This window comes from Tripterygium wilfordii, chromosome 7 (assembly GCF_013401445.1).
Source record: "Tripterygium wilfordii isolate XIE 37 chromosome 7, ASM1340144v1, whole genome shotgun sequence".
Taxonomy (NCBI): Eukaryota; Viridiplantae; Streptophyta; class Magnoliopsida; order Celastrales; family Celastraceae; genus Tripterygium; species Tripterygium wilfordii.
In genome coordinates this window covers 4,980,050-4,993,369 of record NC_052238.1, presented here as the reverse complement: position 1 = coordinate 4,993,369, position 13,320 = coordinate 4,980,050, and the positions used below count along the sequence as shown (strand labels likewise).

Genomic DNA, 13,320 nt, shown 5'->3' with positions numbered 1-13,320 from the left:
GATACGCAAAGGTTAACGTAACCAAAGATGAAAGAACGGCCTCACAAAGGAAAGAGGAAAGAGAGTCCCAGAATGGCCGATTTGGACAAGATGGCATAAGGATCTTAGGCCGGGCTGAGCACAATAGGTCAGGAAGGAGTTCAGACAATTCTGTTGAGTTCAACATGCCAATCCACAAAATTTTTTATGAGGTCAGGGATCAACCGTTCCTAGTCCGTCCTCCAAAAATGTTAGGGAATCCAAACCGAAGAGACAAAAAGAGATACTGCGCATTCCATAGAGATGTGGGCCACACGACTGAGGAGTGTAACAATCTACTGGAACATCTAGAAGAGCTAGCAAGACAAGGAAAGCTAGTAAAGTATCTGAAGAATATTGGAACTGAGAACAATAAGAGTCGAGATAGTGCCATGAAAAGCGGGGGCACATGGTCTCTATGAATAGTACATCTACCCAAAAGAGAACAGTCGAGGGCCACGAAGCAAAGAAAATGAGAATTACTGGAGTAGACATCACACTCTTAGACAAGGATCTGGCCAAAGTGGTTCCCGCACATAATGATGCCCTCAAGATCACCATAAGGGTCGGTGGCTATGATGTTAAGAGAGTTCTCGTTGACCAGAGAAGTGTTGTGAATGTCATATACTACCTAGGCCTAACTCAGGCCGATGTCGTTCCAGAGACAAGATGCCTATTAGGGTTCAATAGGAGTCAAGTTTATCCTATGGGGAGGATCTGAACAAGTGTTCGAGCTGGCCCAAAGACATTGGACACAAAATTCCTGGTGGTGCGGGGGAGAACGGCCAACAATGTCATCCTAGGAAGACCTTAGCTTTATGCTATGAGAGTTGTGCCCTCAACGGATCACCGAACTCTCGGGTTCTCACATAATGGAGAGGTGCACAAAGTGAAGGCTGACAGGCCAGAATGAAGCAGAGAAGTGACCCGTACAACAAACCTGATGAAATTTTATTCTTAAATATTTTAATTCTTGCTGTAATAAATAGGGAGCCCTTTTGGCATACTTATCCTCGTATTTTCACTTTGATATGAATAAAGACAAGGTTGGATTCACAACAATACAATCAAAAAACAACGCTTGATTAAAAACCCAAGGGGTTCCTCACTGAGGTTTGGACAGAACGGCCAAGGCCAACAGTCCAAAAAAGTCCATGGGACTTCCCAAGCACATTGGGTTTGATTAAAAACCCAAAGGGTTCCTCAATGAGGTTTGGACAGAACGGCCAAGGCCAACAGTCCAAAAAAGTCCATGGGACTTCCCAAGCACATTGGGTTTGATTAAAAACCCAAGGGGTTCCTCACTGAGGTTTGGACAGAACGGCCAAGGCCAACAGTCCAAAAAAGTCCATGGGACTTCCCAAGCACATTGGGTTTGATTAAAAACCCAAGGGGTTCCTCACTGAGGTTTGGACAGAACGGCCAAGGCCAACAGTCCAAAAAAGTCCATGGGACTTCCCAAGCACATTGGGTTTGATTAAAAACCCAAGGGGTTCCTCAATGAGGTTTGGACAAAACGGCCAAGGCCAACAGTCCAAAAAAGTCCATGGGACTTCCCAAGTAACTTGGGTTTGATAAAAAACCTAAGGGGTTCCTCACCGAGGTTTGGACAGAACGGCCAAGGCCAATAGTCCAAAAAAGTCTGTGGGCCAAGACTCGAAAAGGGCCAAAGCTTCAGTCAGGCCAAGTCTCGAGAAAGGCCAAAGCTTCAATCAGGCCAAAGCTTCAGTCAGGCCAAGACTCGAGAAAGGCCAAAGCTTCAGTTAGGCCAAGTCTCGTGAAAGACCAAAAATTAAGCTAGGCCAGGTTTTGAGAAAGGCCAAGTGCTCAGCTAGGCCAAATCCTGAGCTAGGCCAAGTCTTGAGAAAGGCCAAGTGTTCAGCTATGCCAAGTCTTGAGAACGGCCAACTCCTCAGAAAGGCCAATCAGCTAGGCCAACTCCTCAAATAGACCAAGCGCTTAGAAAGGCCAAATGGCCAAAAATTAATTATAATTAAAAAAAAATTTACCAACAAGCAAAAGGAATTAAAGAAAAATAGGGGTCCAGTAGTCTTCAGTAAACAGGTAAAGCTAGTACAAAAGTTGGCTCAAAATACCCCAAATACATGAAAAGATAAACTGAAGGCTGAGCTATGAGATCGATGCCGTCATAATCGAAAACCGAATGTCCCGAGGATCAGGAGCAGGGCTCAATTCCAGGCCACCTCCAATCAAGCCATCTTGGCCGATCTCCTACATGGTCACAAAGTCATATCAACATCAGTATGGATAGTCCAAGAATCCAACCTCGCTATTTATAGTGAGATGCCTAAAAAGAGTCCAACAGGCGTAAGACAAATGCTATGTCAGACATTGTGTGTGGCTAAACCTACGATCGTGGATAAACTCACGGAATTGCACGACCAAACTGAAGGCATGTCAAAGCTGGCTGAAGGCCAGTCTGAGTGTTTGATGACCCGTACTGGCACGGCCGAACTGGTGTGGGGACAGGCTCGTACTGGCATGTTCAAACTGAGTAGCTGACGGACGGGCAGCCCACACGACTGTAGGCCAGACTACGCACGAGCTAGTTTTGTATAAGCCGAACTGAGGACTGGTCAAAAAACTAAGCCGAAAGGTTGCTAGACCGGGTCCTCGCCGAACTTACCAACTGCACGAGCACTAGACGTGGCCGAACCAAGTAGTGAGCTGATGCTGGTGCAAGCCGACCCGAAGCACTAGCACGGGCCAATAAAAAAAAACTAGTAGATCAGATCGGCCGGACTGTAGCTTCACCGAATTACTGGTACCGGGAGAGCATGACTTTGAATAATTAGACACGGCCGAACTAAGGTTGGTTGGGTATACTCACGCATGGCCGATCATGAATGCGAGTGGACAAACAAGGTTTGGCCAACCTGGATGATGGATCAAAAAGTGACGAAAATATGGGCACTAAAAGAAGAAACGACAAATCAAGTTAAAGATTTCCAACTTTTTCTCAACCCCAACTCAAGGGCATTTAAAAGAAATCACCAATTGACTTCAATGATGAGGAGTAGCCGTGAACTACCAATATGCAGTCTCAATGGGCCCGAATATTGCATGTGCAGCAGCCCATTCCACAAATAACATAGCTCATTAACAAAGTTCAGTTCGGATAGATTCGAACCGATCTTTGGGGGGCAAATGTGGGGGAATATTCTCCCAATGACATGTGGCATAAGTCTATTGGTCATTCCAATAGGTAAATCAAGTCATTAACATCGGGTCCGCAATATCAGGAATTGTTTTTTAATTAAGTTAAACAATTTATCGATTGGAGGAAAGCTCCAAGAATTGCTCTGATAGAGTTATATACGAAGTGAATCTCTTTCACTATAAAAGGAGGTAAATTGTTAAGCATTTTTTTTCCTTAAGCTCTAATCGTGGTGATATTGGCTTGATTATCTTGGAAGCTAACTTGAGCGTCGGAGTGCCTACGGTCAAACAACGACCGTCGGGCCCACTGACAATCTTTGTTTTCAGGACTCAAGCGATCGTATCAAGGAGGAGCATTCATTGAACGTGGTGATCAGATTTTATTCACCACAATAGTAATTGTTTAACACAACGAATTAATTCGAATCATAAATCTCTTATATAAATAATTTGAATTTTCACGCGCAAAAATGTACTTTTATAAATAAAATAGAAATTAGAATTTTTTACCTATATATATATATGGCTCAAATTTAATTTCATATTAGATGTTCAACGAGCGAATTTGTACAACAGCATTTTCAATAAAAAAAAAAGAAGAAATTATGGTAATTGTTTAACACGACGAATTAATTCAAATCATAAATCTCTTATATAAATAATTTGAATTTTCACGCGCAAAAATGTACTTCTATAAATAAAAAGGAAATTAGAATTTTATACCTATATATATATATATATACACACACTCTCATATCAATCATAAAATGTCAAAACATAGTACCAAATTAGCATCAAAGCAAACTAGATTAAAAAATAATATTGCAAAACGGCCAAAAAAGAGAGTGAATAGTATTTGGTTTACCCTTGAAACTTAATTTGCCAAGCATGGTTGCAACCTTCATAAGAGACCCAGTATCATGATCCACCAACAATATTTGGAGATCTTGAGCAAAGCGAGGGACCCACCCCCTTAGTGAATCATTGATGTATGGAATATCCATATCACACTTTTTTTTAGTTATCTAATTTAATGGAAACTTTAAAAGGGTTGAGAGAATGACCAAATGATTGGAAAATGAAGGAGATTGGGATTTGATTGAGAAGCTCAAAAGCCCTTCAAAGTACCAAATGATTTTTGTTAAGGAATTGTGATTAAATTGGGTGTGAGATTAGGGAATTTATAGGACTATATAGTATATATCTCTTCTTCTGTATAGTGTAGACACTTAGCATTAATTACCGAAGATTATATTAAAACTAAACCTACCCCAATTGTGGAGGGGGGGGGGGGGTTCCCTCTCGTCTGGCCAATAAATTACTTTAATTGTGTATTTATTGCAATTTTGCAAACAAACAATGGCAGTTTTTTTTTTTTTTTTCGATAAAGAACAATGGCAGTTTTGGTTATACTAATTATTTTACAGAGGAGATATCATAGTAATTAGTATTTACAGAATTGGTAGGTTTTGGTTATACAAATTATTTTACAGTTGGAAATATGGATTGTCTTGTATTCTTTACTCTCCTTTTTTTTTTATTTGGATAGAGCACAGTAATTACTCTTGAGGTATGCATTACGACACTTGTACCTCAATTACATGAGGTTAGTATTTTTTTTAATTTCATGCACTTAAAGTATAATTTTATTATTAATTTGGATGGGTTGTTAAGCATTTTAGAAAGAAAAAAAGAGGGCATCATCAACTATTTTACTGTTTACTTAACCGGGCCTCTTTCCCATTAATAGTTTTTTTGAGGCCTTTTGGGCCCTATTGGCCCATCACTTATCCTTTCGCCAGGCCTTCTAGGCTCTTTTTTTTTTTTTTTTTAAATAGCTCTGGAAAATATGTCTTTCTAGGCATCTGAATTTCAGGTTCTCTCTATACAGTAGAGAACACAAATTTGCAAAAAGGATATACTGCTAATATTCTAAATGAATTGGATGCCTTAGAGCTATTGTCTGCATCAGTAACTATGAAAAAAACTAAATAATTTAAGACATCAGAACATATTTGTCAAGTAGAATAAACCAAGCTTCAAATCCTCCCTCGGACTAAGAACACTTCTAATCATTATTTATTAAAAAAAAAAGGGGGAAGTTGTGAGCATTGGATGTATCACAACATATTATGGTTCATAGAGTTCCAAAATTATTCATAATTCTCAAATAAAACAAGGGGTGGGGTAATTTTACCTCAGTTTCCCAAAATGGCACTCACCACAGGAGTACTATCAGCATCTGAACTTTTCAAGGTGTATCTTTCTCCAGCCATTCACAGAATTTATCAATGTCACATGCATCTGGTTGACCTGCTAAGTTTGCAGTTTTGTTCATATCTTCCTCCAGCGTATCTTCCTCCAGCGCTTTCAAGATATCAGCAAAATAACTCATCTCCTCATTTTCGTCTAATGCTGGTGGAGCAGAAGTTTCAATAGTTTGTAATTCCTTGTTCACCTCAGGGAGGTTTCTCGGATATTTGTCTGCAATGGTGAGATTTCTTCCCAGCATAGTATTTTGCCCTTGAATCGGAAATAATAGTTGGTTTTGATTTTGTGCATTGATGTAGGAACTAGCTAACTTCAACCTTTCATTAAAACTGAGTGTTCCCTCTGGAAACCTGGAGTTATATCCTGAAATCATAAGAGAAGCAGTGCAAAAGGCTGGTCAATGATCCATGTACATGAACTTCTAGTCAGATACAAAAGTAATAAGAACAAGTATCAGACAGGAGTACCAAATAGTTCCTGTGATGGATGTGTTTTAGCACCTCCAACTTCCAAACCTCTCTGGCTTTGCTCTTTCGCTAGTGAATTGTTCTTCTCTGCACTCACTTCTCGAACTCCAGTTTTTAATTCACATGCTGACTGTAAGGTGGTGGTGCTAGCCTCATATATTCGCTGCACCTGTGCTTTGTATTTCTGGGAAGCAAATAAATAATTCATGTTCATTAATCTGATACCAAGATAACAGATCTAATATTACTGGTAAGCCAAATCAAACTAATCCGTGATGGAGAACTAATTCTGCCAATTTATGAATGGAAACGAAATGATCAGGAGCAGCATGTTTGATTAGTTTCTTAGTACAGAGGATGCCAAGAACATAAAGAAATGGATACAAACAGAATAAACATTCTCTCTGTCCATCCACAAAATAGCATACCAAATCGGATCATTATACTGAAACAAAGCAGCATAAATAATGAGACGGTTTATAGAGTGAGACTGCAAATAACCTGAAGATGACTGGCAACTTGGCGTTGATTAAATTCAGGAACCTTCATCAACCTTAGTATTGCTTTTGGAGTAGCTTCTGATGCAGAAGAAAGAAGAAAGATCAAGAGATCAGTACCTAATGCAATGTGATGCATAATGAAAGATAAGAACCTTCTGAACAATGGTGTTCAGTAGATTGTTGTATGTGAGAGAACATTACTTTTATCACCCAGCAGACTCAGTGCTGTTGTAAATTTTAAGTGCAGTTCCCGAGTCCAAACGGCCCGTTTCCTTTTTTTGGAGGTGTTACCTCTCTGGTCTTTCAATTGATCCTCTTCATCCTCATGATTTGAAACTTCAAGCATGGAATGAATTTGTCTGCCTTTGTTTCGGCTTTCTTGGTCAGCAATTGGTCTCCTTCTCATGAACCCTTCTCCCTGACTACATGACTTCAGCTGTCCATTGGTAGAGCATACGTTGGGTCCAAGGTATGTTTCTGCTTCAAATTGCTTATTTTTATTTCTGGGGTCAATGTCATGCTCCAGGGCTTCTAATTCAGATAGCTTCTTCTTTCCCTTAGGGTCAGCAGCTATAACTTGTTGATCGCTAGCAGCAAACAAAGCTATGTCCCGAAATTGAATGTTGGTCAAGTTTTTATCAGTGATTATTGCAGGCAAATTATTTCTAGGTGTAGCATTAGATGAAAAACTAGGCTCATGGATCTCTATACCTTGTTGTTTGTTTCCAAAGTTCATCTCTGCTTCTTTTCTACTATTTGATCCTTGACTACTACAGCTCAATCTCAACATTGGATTACTTCTTCTCCTGTAAACATGCTGCCACACATACCTTAGATCACCCGAAGAAATCGGTTTCTCGCAACAAAAGGATGCTCCCTTAGCTAGCATTTTTTGAGCAACATCAACGCATGCACTAGAGGTCATCACTGCACCATAAAAAAAATCACAACATGACAGATTCTAATATTACTGAATGATGAAGAGACTAAAGAAAATTATTGATAAAATACTCAAAATAATATTGGAGCTCACCTATTACAGGAATGTCCCTTTTAAGCACCATGCCCATAAATTTTAGGAAGATCATATCCTTCATGTAAACATCAGCAATGACAAGGTCGAATGATCTCTCCTTTTCATCTCGAATCATGGCCAAAGCAGTGGATGCCGTTTCGGCGGTGGTGACTGGAAAAAGGCATGCAACAAATTTAACCTGAGTTATCAGTTTATCACCCAAAAAAAAAGAAAAGAAAAGTGAAAATATTAACAGGTTCCTCAAAAGATGTTTGAAAAATAGGAATGATCAGCAAAAAATAACTTGTTGAAAAATCTATTTGAATGCCCTATTTAATCAAAAGTTAAAGGTCATAACATATAATCACAGATAACAACATGTTTTACACAATACGTACAGAAGAATCACGCTCAGTAACTTCCTCTAAAAATTTTTCAAAACGAACAAAGTAATACATGAAAAATTAACTTCCAAAATTAAACTTATTTTTTCATCTTCCAAACCCTAAACCGTAAATCCTACATTTTTAATTACACCAGAGATCATCTGTGATAGGTAATAATTAGCATGTATCTGTGCGTATAAGTTTGTTACAACTCTGATCTAACCAACACTAGCTGGACATAAATCTCACCATGTACAGAATCAGTCAATCTTGAAAAATGGAACCAAATTTTTTAAAATATAAATAGAAAAATAAAAAGTTCAATTATATAAATTTGCAAAAAACTAACCAGACTAATCAAATGAATAAATCAAGAAGATCAAAACGAGTGATTGAAGCAGAAGGTGCCATTGAATTATTACTTAACAATTGAATATATCGAGCATATACAAACTGATGTAAGAAAGTGCCATAGAGAGCAACAAAAGTCCCTAAACAAGTAAAACATCAATATCTTTTTTACCCAAGAGGATAAAACAGTTCTCATTTACCCTTGAATGTGAGCTGCCCAAGCATGGATGCGACCATCGGAAGAGATGAGGTATCATTATCCACCAAAAGTATGCGAAGCCCACAAGCAAAGGACGGAACACAAGCACTGAGTGTGTCATTCAAATTCTCCATCTCAGTAGAGAAACAAGTAAAAGGAAACGAAAAATCCAAGCAAGAAAGCAGAAACAAAAGAATGAAATGGAAACAAATATGATGATACAAAGAACAAGGACTAGCTTAGATTTTTTAGCGAAATGGAAAACACAAACGAGATGCTAGATCGGAGAACAAAATGATATACTAAAGGAGGAGAGAAGAAGGCAGAGATTTGGCTGAGATGCAAAGAACACCAGAATGGAAGAAAACTTCGTCATTTGTGAATACGGTATCTCAGGGTTAATATATATGGGAAGTTGAGAGTATATAAGCGGCAGGCAATATGTACCGGGATAAGATTGTTCAAGAAACCAAGAAACAGCTTTGTCATTTGTCCTTAAATGGCCTTTGTCCTTAGAAAGATAATAATGTTCCTTAATAGTGTATTTGTATTTGGGTGGAAAGCATGAGGTGCACTCTTGATGACAGTTAAGGCTCCATGTTAATTGATTTTGAAATAAAATCAAGTTTAAAACTGTGTCGTTAATTATGAGCGTAATTATTAGCCCCTATAAATTAATTAAGTTTGGTATATGAAATTGGTATGTGTACAGTACAGAGTATGCTACAAATATGTATATGTTTTGGATATATACCTATATAAAAGTATAATATAGTTTAAGAAAAGATACAAAGTGCACAACATAACAAAATAAAAAGGAAAAATTATGAGGAAAAAAAGGGGGAATGGGTTAATAGGGTACAAAGATACAAAGTGCACAACATAACAAAAGAAAAAGAAAAAATTACGAGGAAAAAAAGAGCGAATGGGTTAATGGGGGTACAAAAGGGGAGATCATTAGATAGTCAACCCTTTTTACCCTATCCACTCTGAACAGAGGTTAACATTTACCCCAGTTTGGGTATAAATATTAACCTAAGTGCAAATACTATTAAGAAAACCACTGAGGTAGGTTAAAAGAAAAGGAGAGAGAGAGAGAGAGAGAGCGAGAGAGAAGATCCATTCCCCATTCTTGTCCCTCTTTGAAAGGTACCCTCCATTTCCACACCCATCCTTGAGCCCCACTTTTTCATTTTTGGTAACGAGGTAACTACATTCAAATTTCTATTAATGTAAGCTTTTAGGATACGTGGAAAAGAGTAGTTTGCCAACTTAGACTGCAAACAAATCTCCCATGTTGGCTCTCCCTATAAACCAACTTTTCCGAGTGAGGTGCTGGCTTCGAGAAAATCCACTTGGTGGACTTACTCATTTTCTTTTGGTTATGTATTGCTGTTAACCTATCCCAAACATTTAAGATTAGCTTCTTTTTCATTTATAAAAATGACACAGTGTACTCAGTAGCACAGGTGATACTAAAGAGCGTCTTTTGAGAACCTAATATTCCATTGGATGCTTATGCAAGACACAGATACTAAACATTCTGAATCTTCTGCATAAAACTTAACTATTGTTACTAAATAGAACAAATAAAATTTTTGGTCTTGTAACTCCATTTCAAATCTCTCCTCTGTTCCTTTTTCTGATACCAAGCAGCAAATAAAGCTACATTTAGGGATAACTCTTTTTCTTTTTTCAGTTTTAGACTTAGTCTACAAATAACCCTAAGGTGTGAATGATAGGCTCATGGTGTTCCTATAAAAATCAAGATTCTTCACTTTGAAATGACAATCAGTCCCAAAGGAAATCCTAATGTAGATTTATTCCCTGCTTACCGTAAATGGAAATAAAAAACAAAAGGAAAAAAAAGAGGAGAAATAAGAACAAACACTGCTTACTGCTTACAGAAGTTAACTAATAGAACATTGAAGGAGAACTGTTAAAAGTACTAGAAATTGATTAAACCTGAAAGCAGAATGAGCTTTCTGTGGTGACGAGAATCTAGATCCTTCGGTGGATCATTGGATAGGAATATCATCTACATGTTAGCTAGCACTGTCACATGAATTCTCAACTTGGCTGAACTAATTAAACACACACCCGCACACATAAAGAAGCCAAAAAAGAGGTATGTCATGAGAATAACCTGTAAATTAGCACCAGTTCCTTGAGTCCCCCAAACTAGCACAACCATCAAATTGTCGAGTTATGAGCTCATTATTCAGGCCTGTTGTAATACAACGAAAAATTAAGGGTGTTCAAAACACAATTATGTTATGATTTGAAGAATTTGAGAGAGATGAGAAGAAGCAAGTAGTGGTGAAAACTGAGAAGAAGAAGAAGAAGAGAGAGTAGTAAAATCAATGCACCAGGCAGGACATGAATCAATCCCAGGCAGAACAAGTTCCAATAATCCTAGAAAGAGTAGTAAAATCATTGCCATAAGAGCAGAAGAGAGAGCGAAAAGCTAAACGTTCAAATAGCTAAGCAATTAACCTGCATTTGTGAACACGAACTTTGAGAACTGCAAAATTCTCGCCGCATCGGAATCGATTGCAGTAACAGTTTCTTCCTAGATAAGTTTGTGCTGGAGTAAAAGGCCACCGGAAATTATCACCAGCCTTCGTCGGCATCCTAATCAACTTGTTTATTCTTTCCGAGTAATCTGATAGCATTGTTTCCTTCAAAGCATTGAATGCATCCCGAGAATCATCAAACCATCGTTGGAGCGCAGGCAACGCTAGGGTTCTACGCGCGGCGCGATCATGTATTCATGTTTATGCGTTTATTATTATTATTTTTTAGGTAGAGTAGTGGTGCGTTTGATACAAGGGTAATGGGGTGTAATAGTTACAAGGGTAATTAAATTTTAAGTTTACTTGTGTTGGTTATGTCAGTATAACTTTTACTCCTGTAATAAATTTTAGTAATTGAGCTTATTTTTTACACATAGAGTTTACTAGTGGGGGACCTAGGTAATAAAAAGTAATGAGAAGTTTTACTCCAACCTATTACTCCAGCCCATAAGTTATATATACACACATATATTATATATTATATATATGTATATATACACAGAATATATATGTATATATACACAGACACACACACATACACATATATGTATATACACACACACTCACATATGCACTGTCTGTGGGTATATACACATATATATATACACACACACATATATATATATACACACACATATGCTGTATATACACATATATATATACACACACACACATATGCACTCCCTGTGTATATATATACATATATATATATATATACACACATATACATACACACACACACACACACACACATATATATATATATATATATATATATATATATATATATATACACACACACACACACACATATACATATACACACACATAAATATATACATATGCACTGTCTGTGTATGTGTGTATTATATATATACATACATATTTTATATATATATATATATAAATATAAATATATACATATTATATATATATAAAAATAAATAATGTCGGGCTTGGGTTGGGCTCGGGCTGAGCCAAAATTGGGATGAGGTGTCTGGCTTCGGGTTAGGCTGACCCAAAAAATGGAGCCCATGCCCGCCCAAAGGGTCGGGCAGGGCCGAGCTTGGACCTAGGCCCGCGGGCCAAATGATGACCCCTACTCTTGTGTTACGTCTTTGTCATGGATTTGAATGTTATCAGATTATTTTGTTGAAATTGTTAACAATTGTTATTATATATATATGTCTGACTGTGTGTGTATATATATGCATATGTATCTATATTTTTAAAATTTTGGTACATGATAGTCGTAACAATAAAAAACATAATCTCACTTTTTTCTAGTTTGGTTCATTACAATAATAACAAACAATGGTAACTGTATTACACCAGTAATGTATAGTCGTAACAAACAAGAGTAATGAATACTTGGATAAATTTTACCCTTTTTTACCAAACAAGGGTAACACTTATTCTCCATAATTATTATTACCCTTGTAACATTTACATGGGTAACAAATTATACCCCTAAATTCTTACCCTCATACCAAACGCACCCTAGGCGTGATAAAATTCTATTCGGTCTAATTTATCGTCTCAATTAAACGAAATTTAAATATAAATTATATATCTAAAATTTGGGTCTAAATATAAAAATCTTATCCCAACCCTACTCAGATTAATTTATTATCCAATTTACTTCTTTGAAAAAATTTTTTTTGAGGAAAAACACTTCATTAAGAACGAGCAACATTGCGCAGAAGGAAAATATCTTCCCTAACAAGGGGACAATTTTCACTGGACAGAAAACAACCCAAATGGAACTCCCAAGTCTAAACTTAGACATTTTTGCTAACGGATGAGCAACCTCAATACCTGATCGACAAACGTGTTGACACTTGACAACCCCAAGTCTAGCCATAATAGCCTTGGTTTTGCTCACAAAATGACCCCATACGAGAGTCCAACCAGTCATCAGTACTTAAAGCTTGAACAATACTGGACGAATCCAACTCTAAGATAAAATCACGATAGCCTCTTTCTTCGATGTAGGTAAGGGTTCAATTAACAGTCAACAAATTTGCAAAGGTGGAATCAACTCGTCTAACAACTTTCTTAGAAAAGCAGAATAATGGATTACCATGATGATCTCTCAAAATGGCACCCACTCCAATAGCATCATTGTCTAAGAAAACATCTCCATCAATATTTAATTTGATCATACCTAGACCAGGGCAAAACCATGCACTTTTGGTTGGTCCATTACACTGCACAATATTTATTCGGATTTAAATCAAATATTATTTCATCAATTAAATATATTCGAAATTTAATCTCAATTAAGACTCAGACATATAGATGTCAATTAAGTAGATCCCAAATTTAATCTAAGCAAAGTCCATACATATAAATAT

At 37.3% G+C, this 13,320-nt stretch overlaps 1 protein-coding gene across 8 annotated transcripts; it reads right to left on the bottom strand.

Annotated features, from left to right (window-relative positions):
- Window positions 1–5,251: 5,251 nt before the first annotated feature.
- Window positions 5,252–11,163, bottom strand: LOC120003103 (two-component response regulator ORR21-like). 8 transcript variants are annotated; one of them, XM_038852017.1, is made up of 10 exons: window positions 10,884–11,163; window positions 10,757–10,802; window positions 10,534–10,614; window positions 10,353–10,425; window positions 8,389–8,495; window positions 7,470–7,622; window positions 6,638–7,363; window positions 6,438–6,514; window positions 5,937–6,120; window positions 5,252–5,832 (listed from the first exon to the last, which is right to left on the bottom strand). In XM_038852017.1, the coding sequence occupies exons 5-10, from the start codon at window positions 8,423–8,425 to the stop codon at window positions 5,450–5,452; spliced, it is 1,560 nt and encodes a 519-aa protein (XP_038707945.1). In that variant the 5' UTR covers window positions 8,426–8,495; window positions 10,353–10,425; window positions 10,534–10,614; window positions 10,757–10,802; window positions 10,884–11,163; the 3' UTR covers window positions 5,252–5,449. The 8 variants fall into 8 exon arrangements, with proteins under 8 accessions (XP_038707945.1, XP_038707944.1, XP_038707943.1 ...); XM_038852016.1 differs by lacking the exon at window positions 10,353–10,425; XM_038852015.1 differs by lacking the exon at window positions 10,757–10,802.
- Window positions 11,164–13,320: the final 2,157 nt, after the last annotated feature.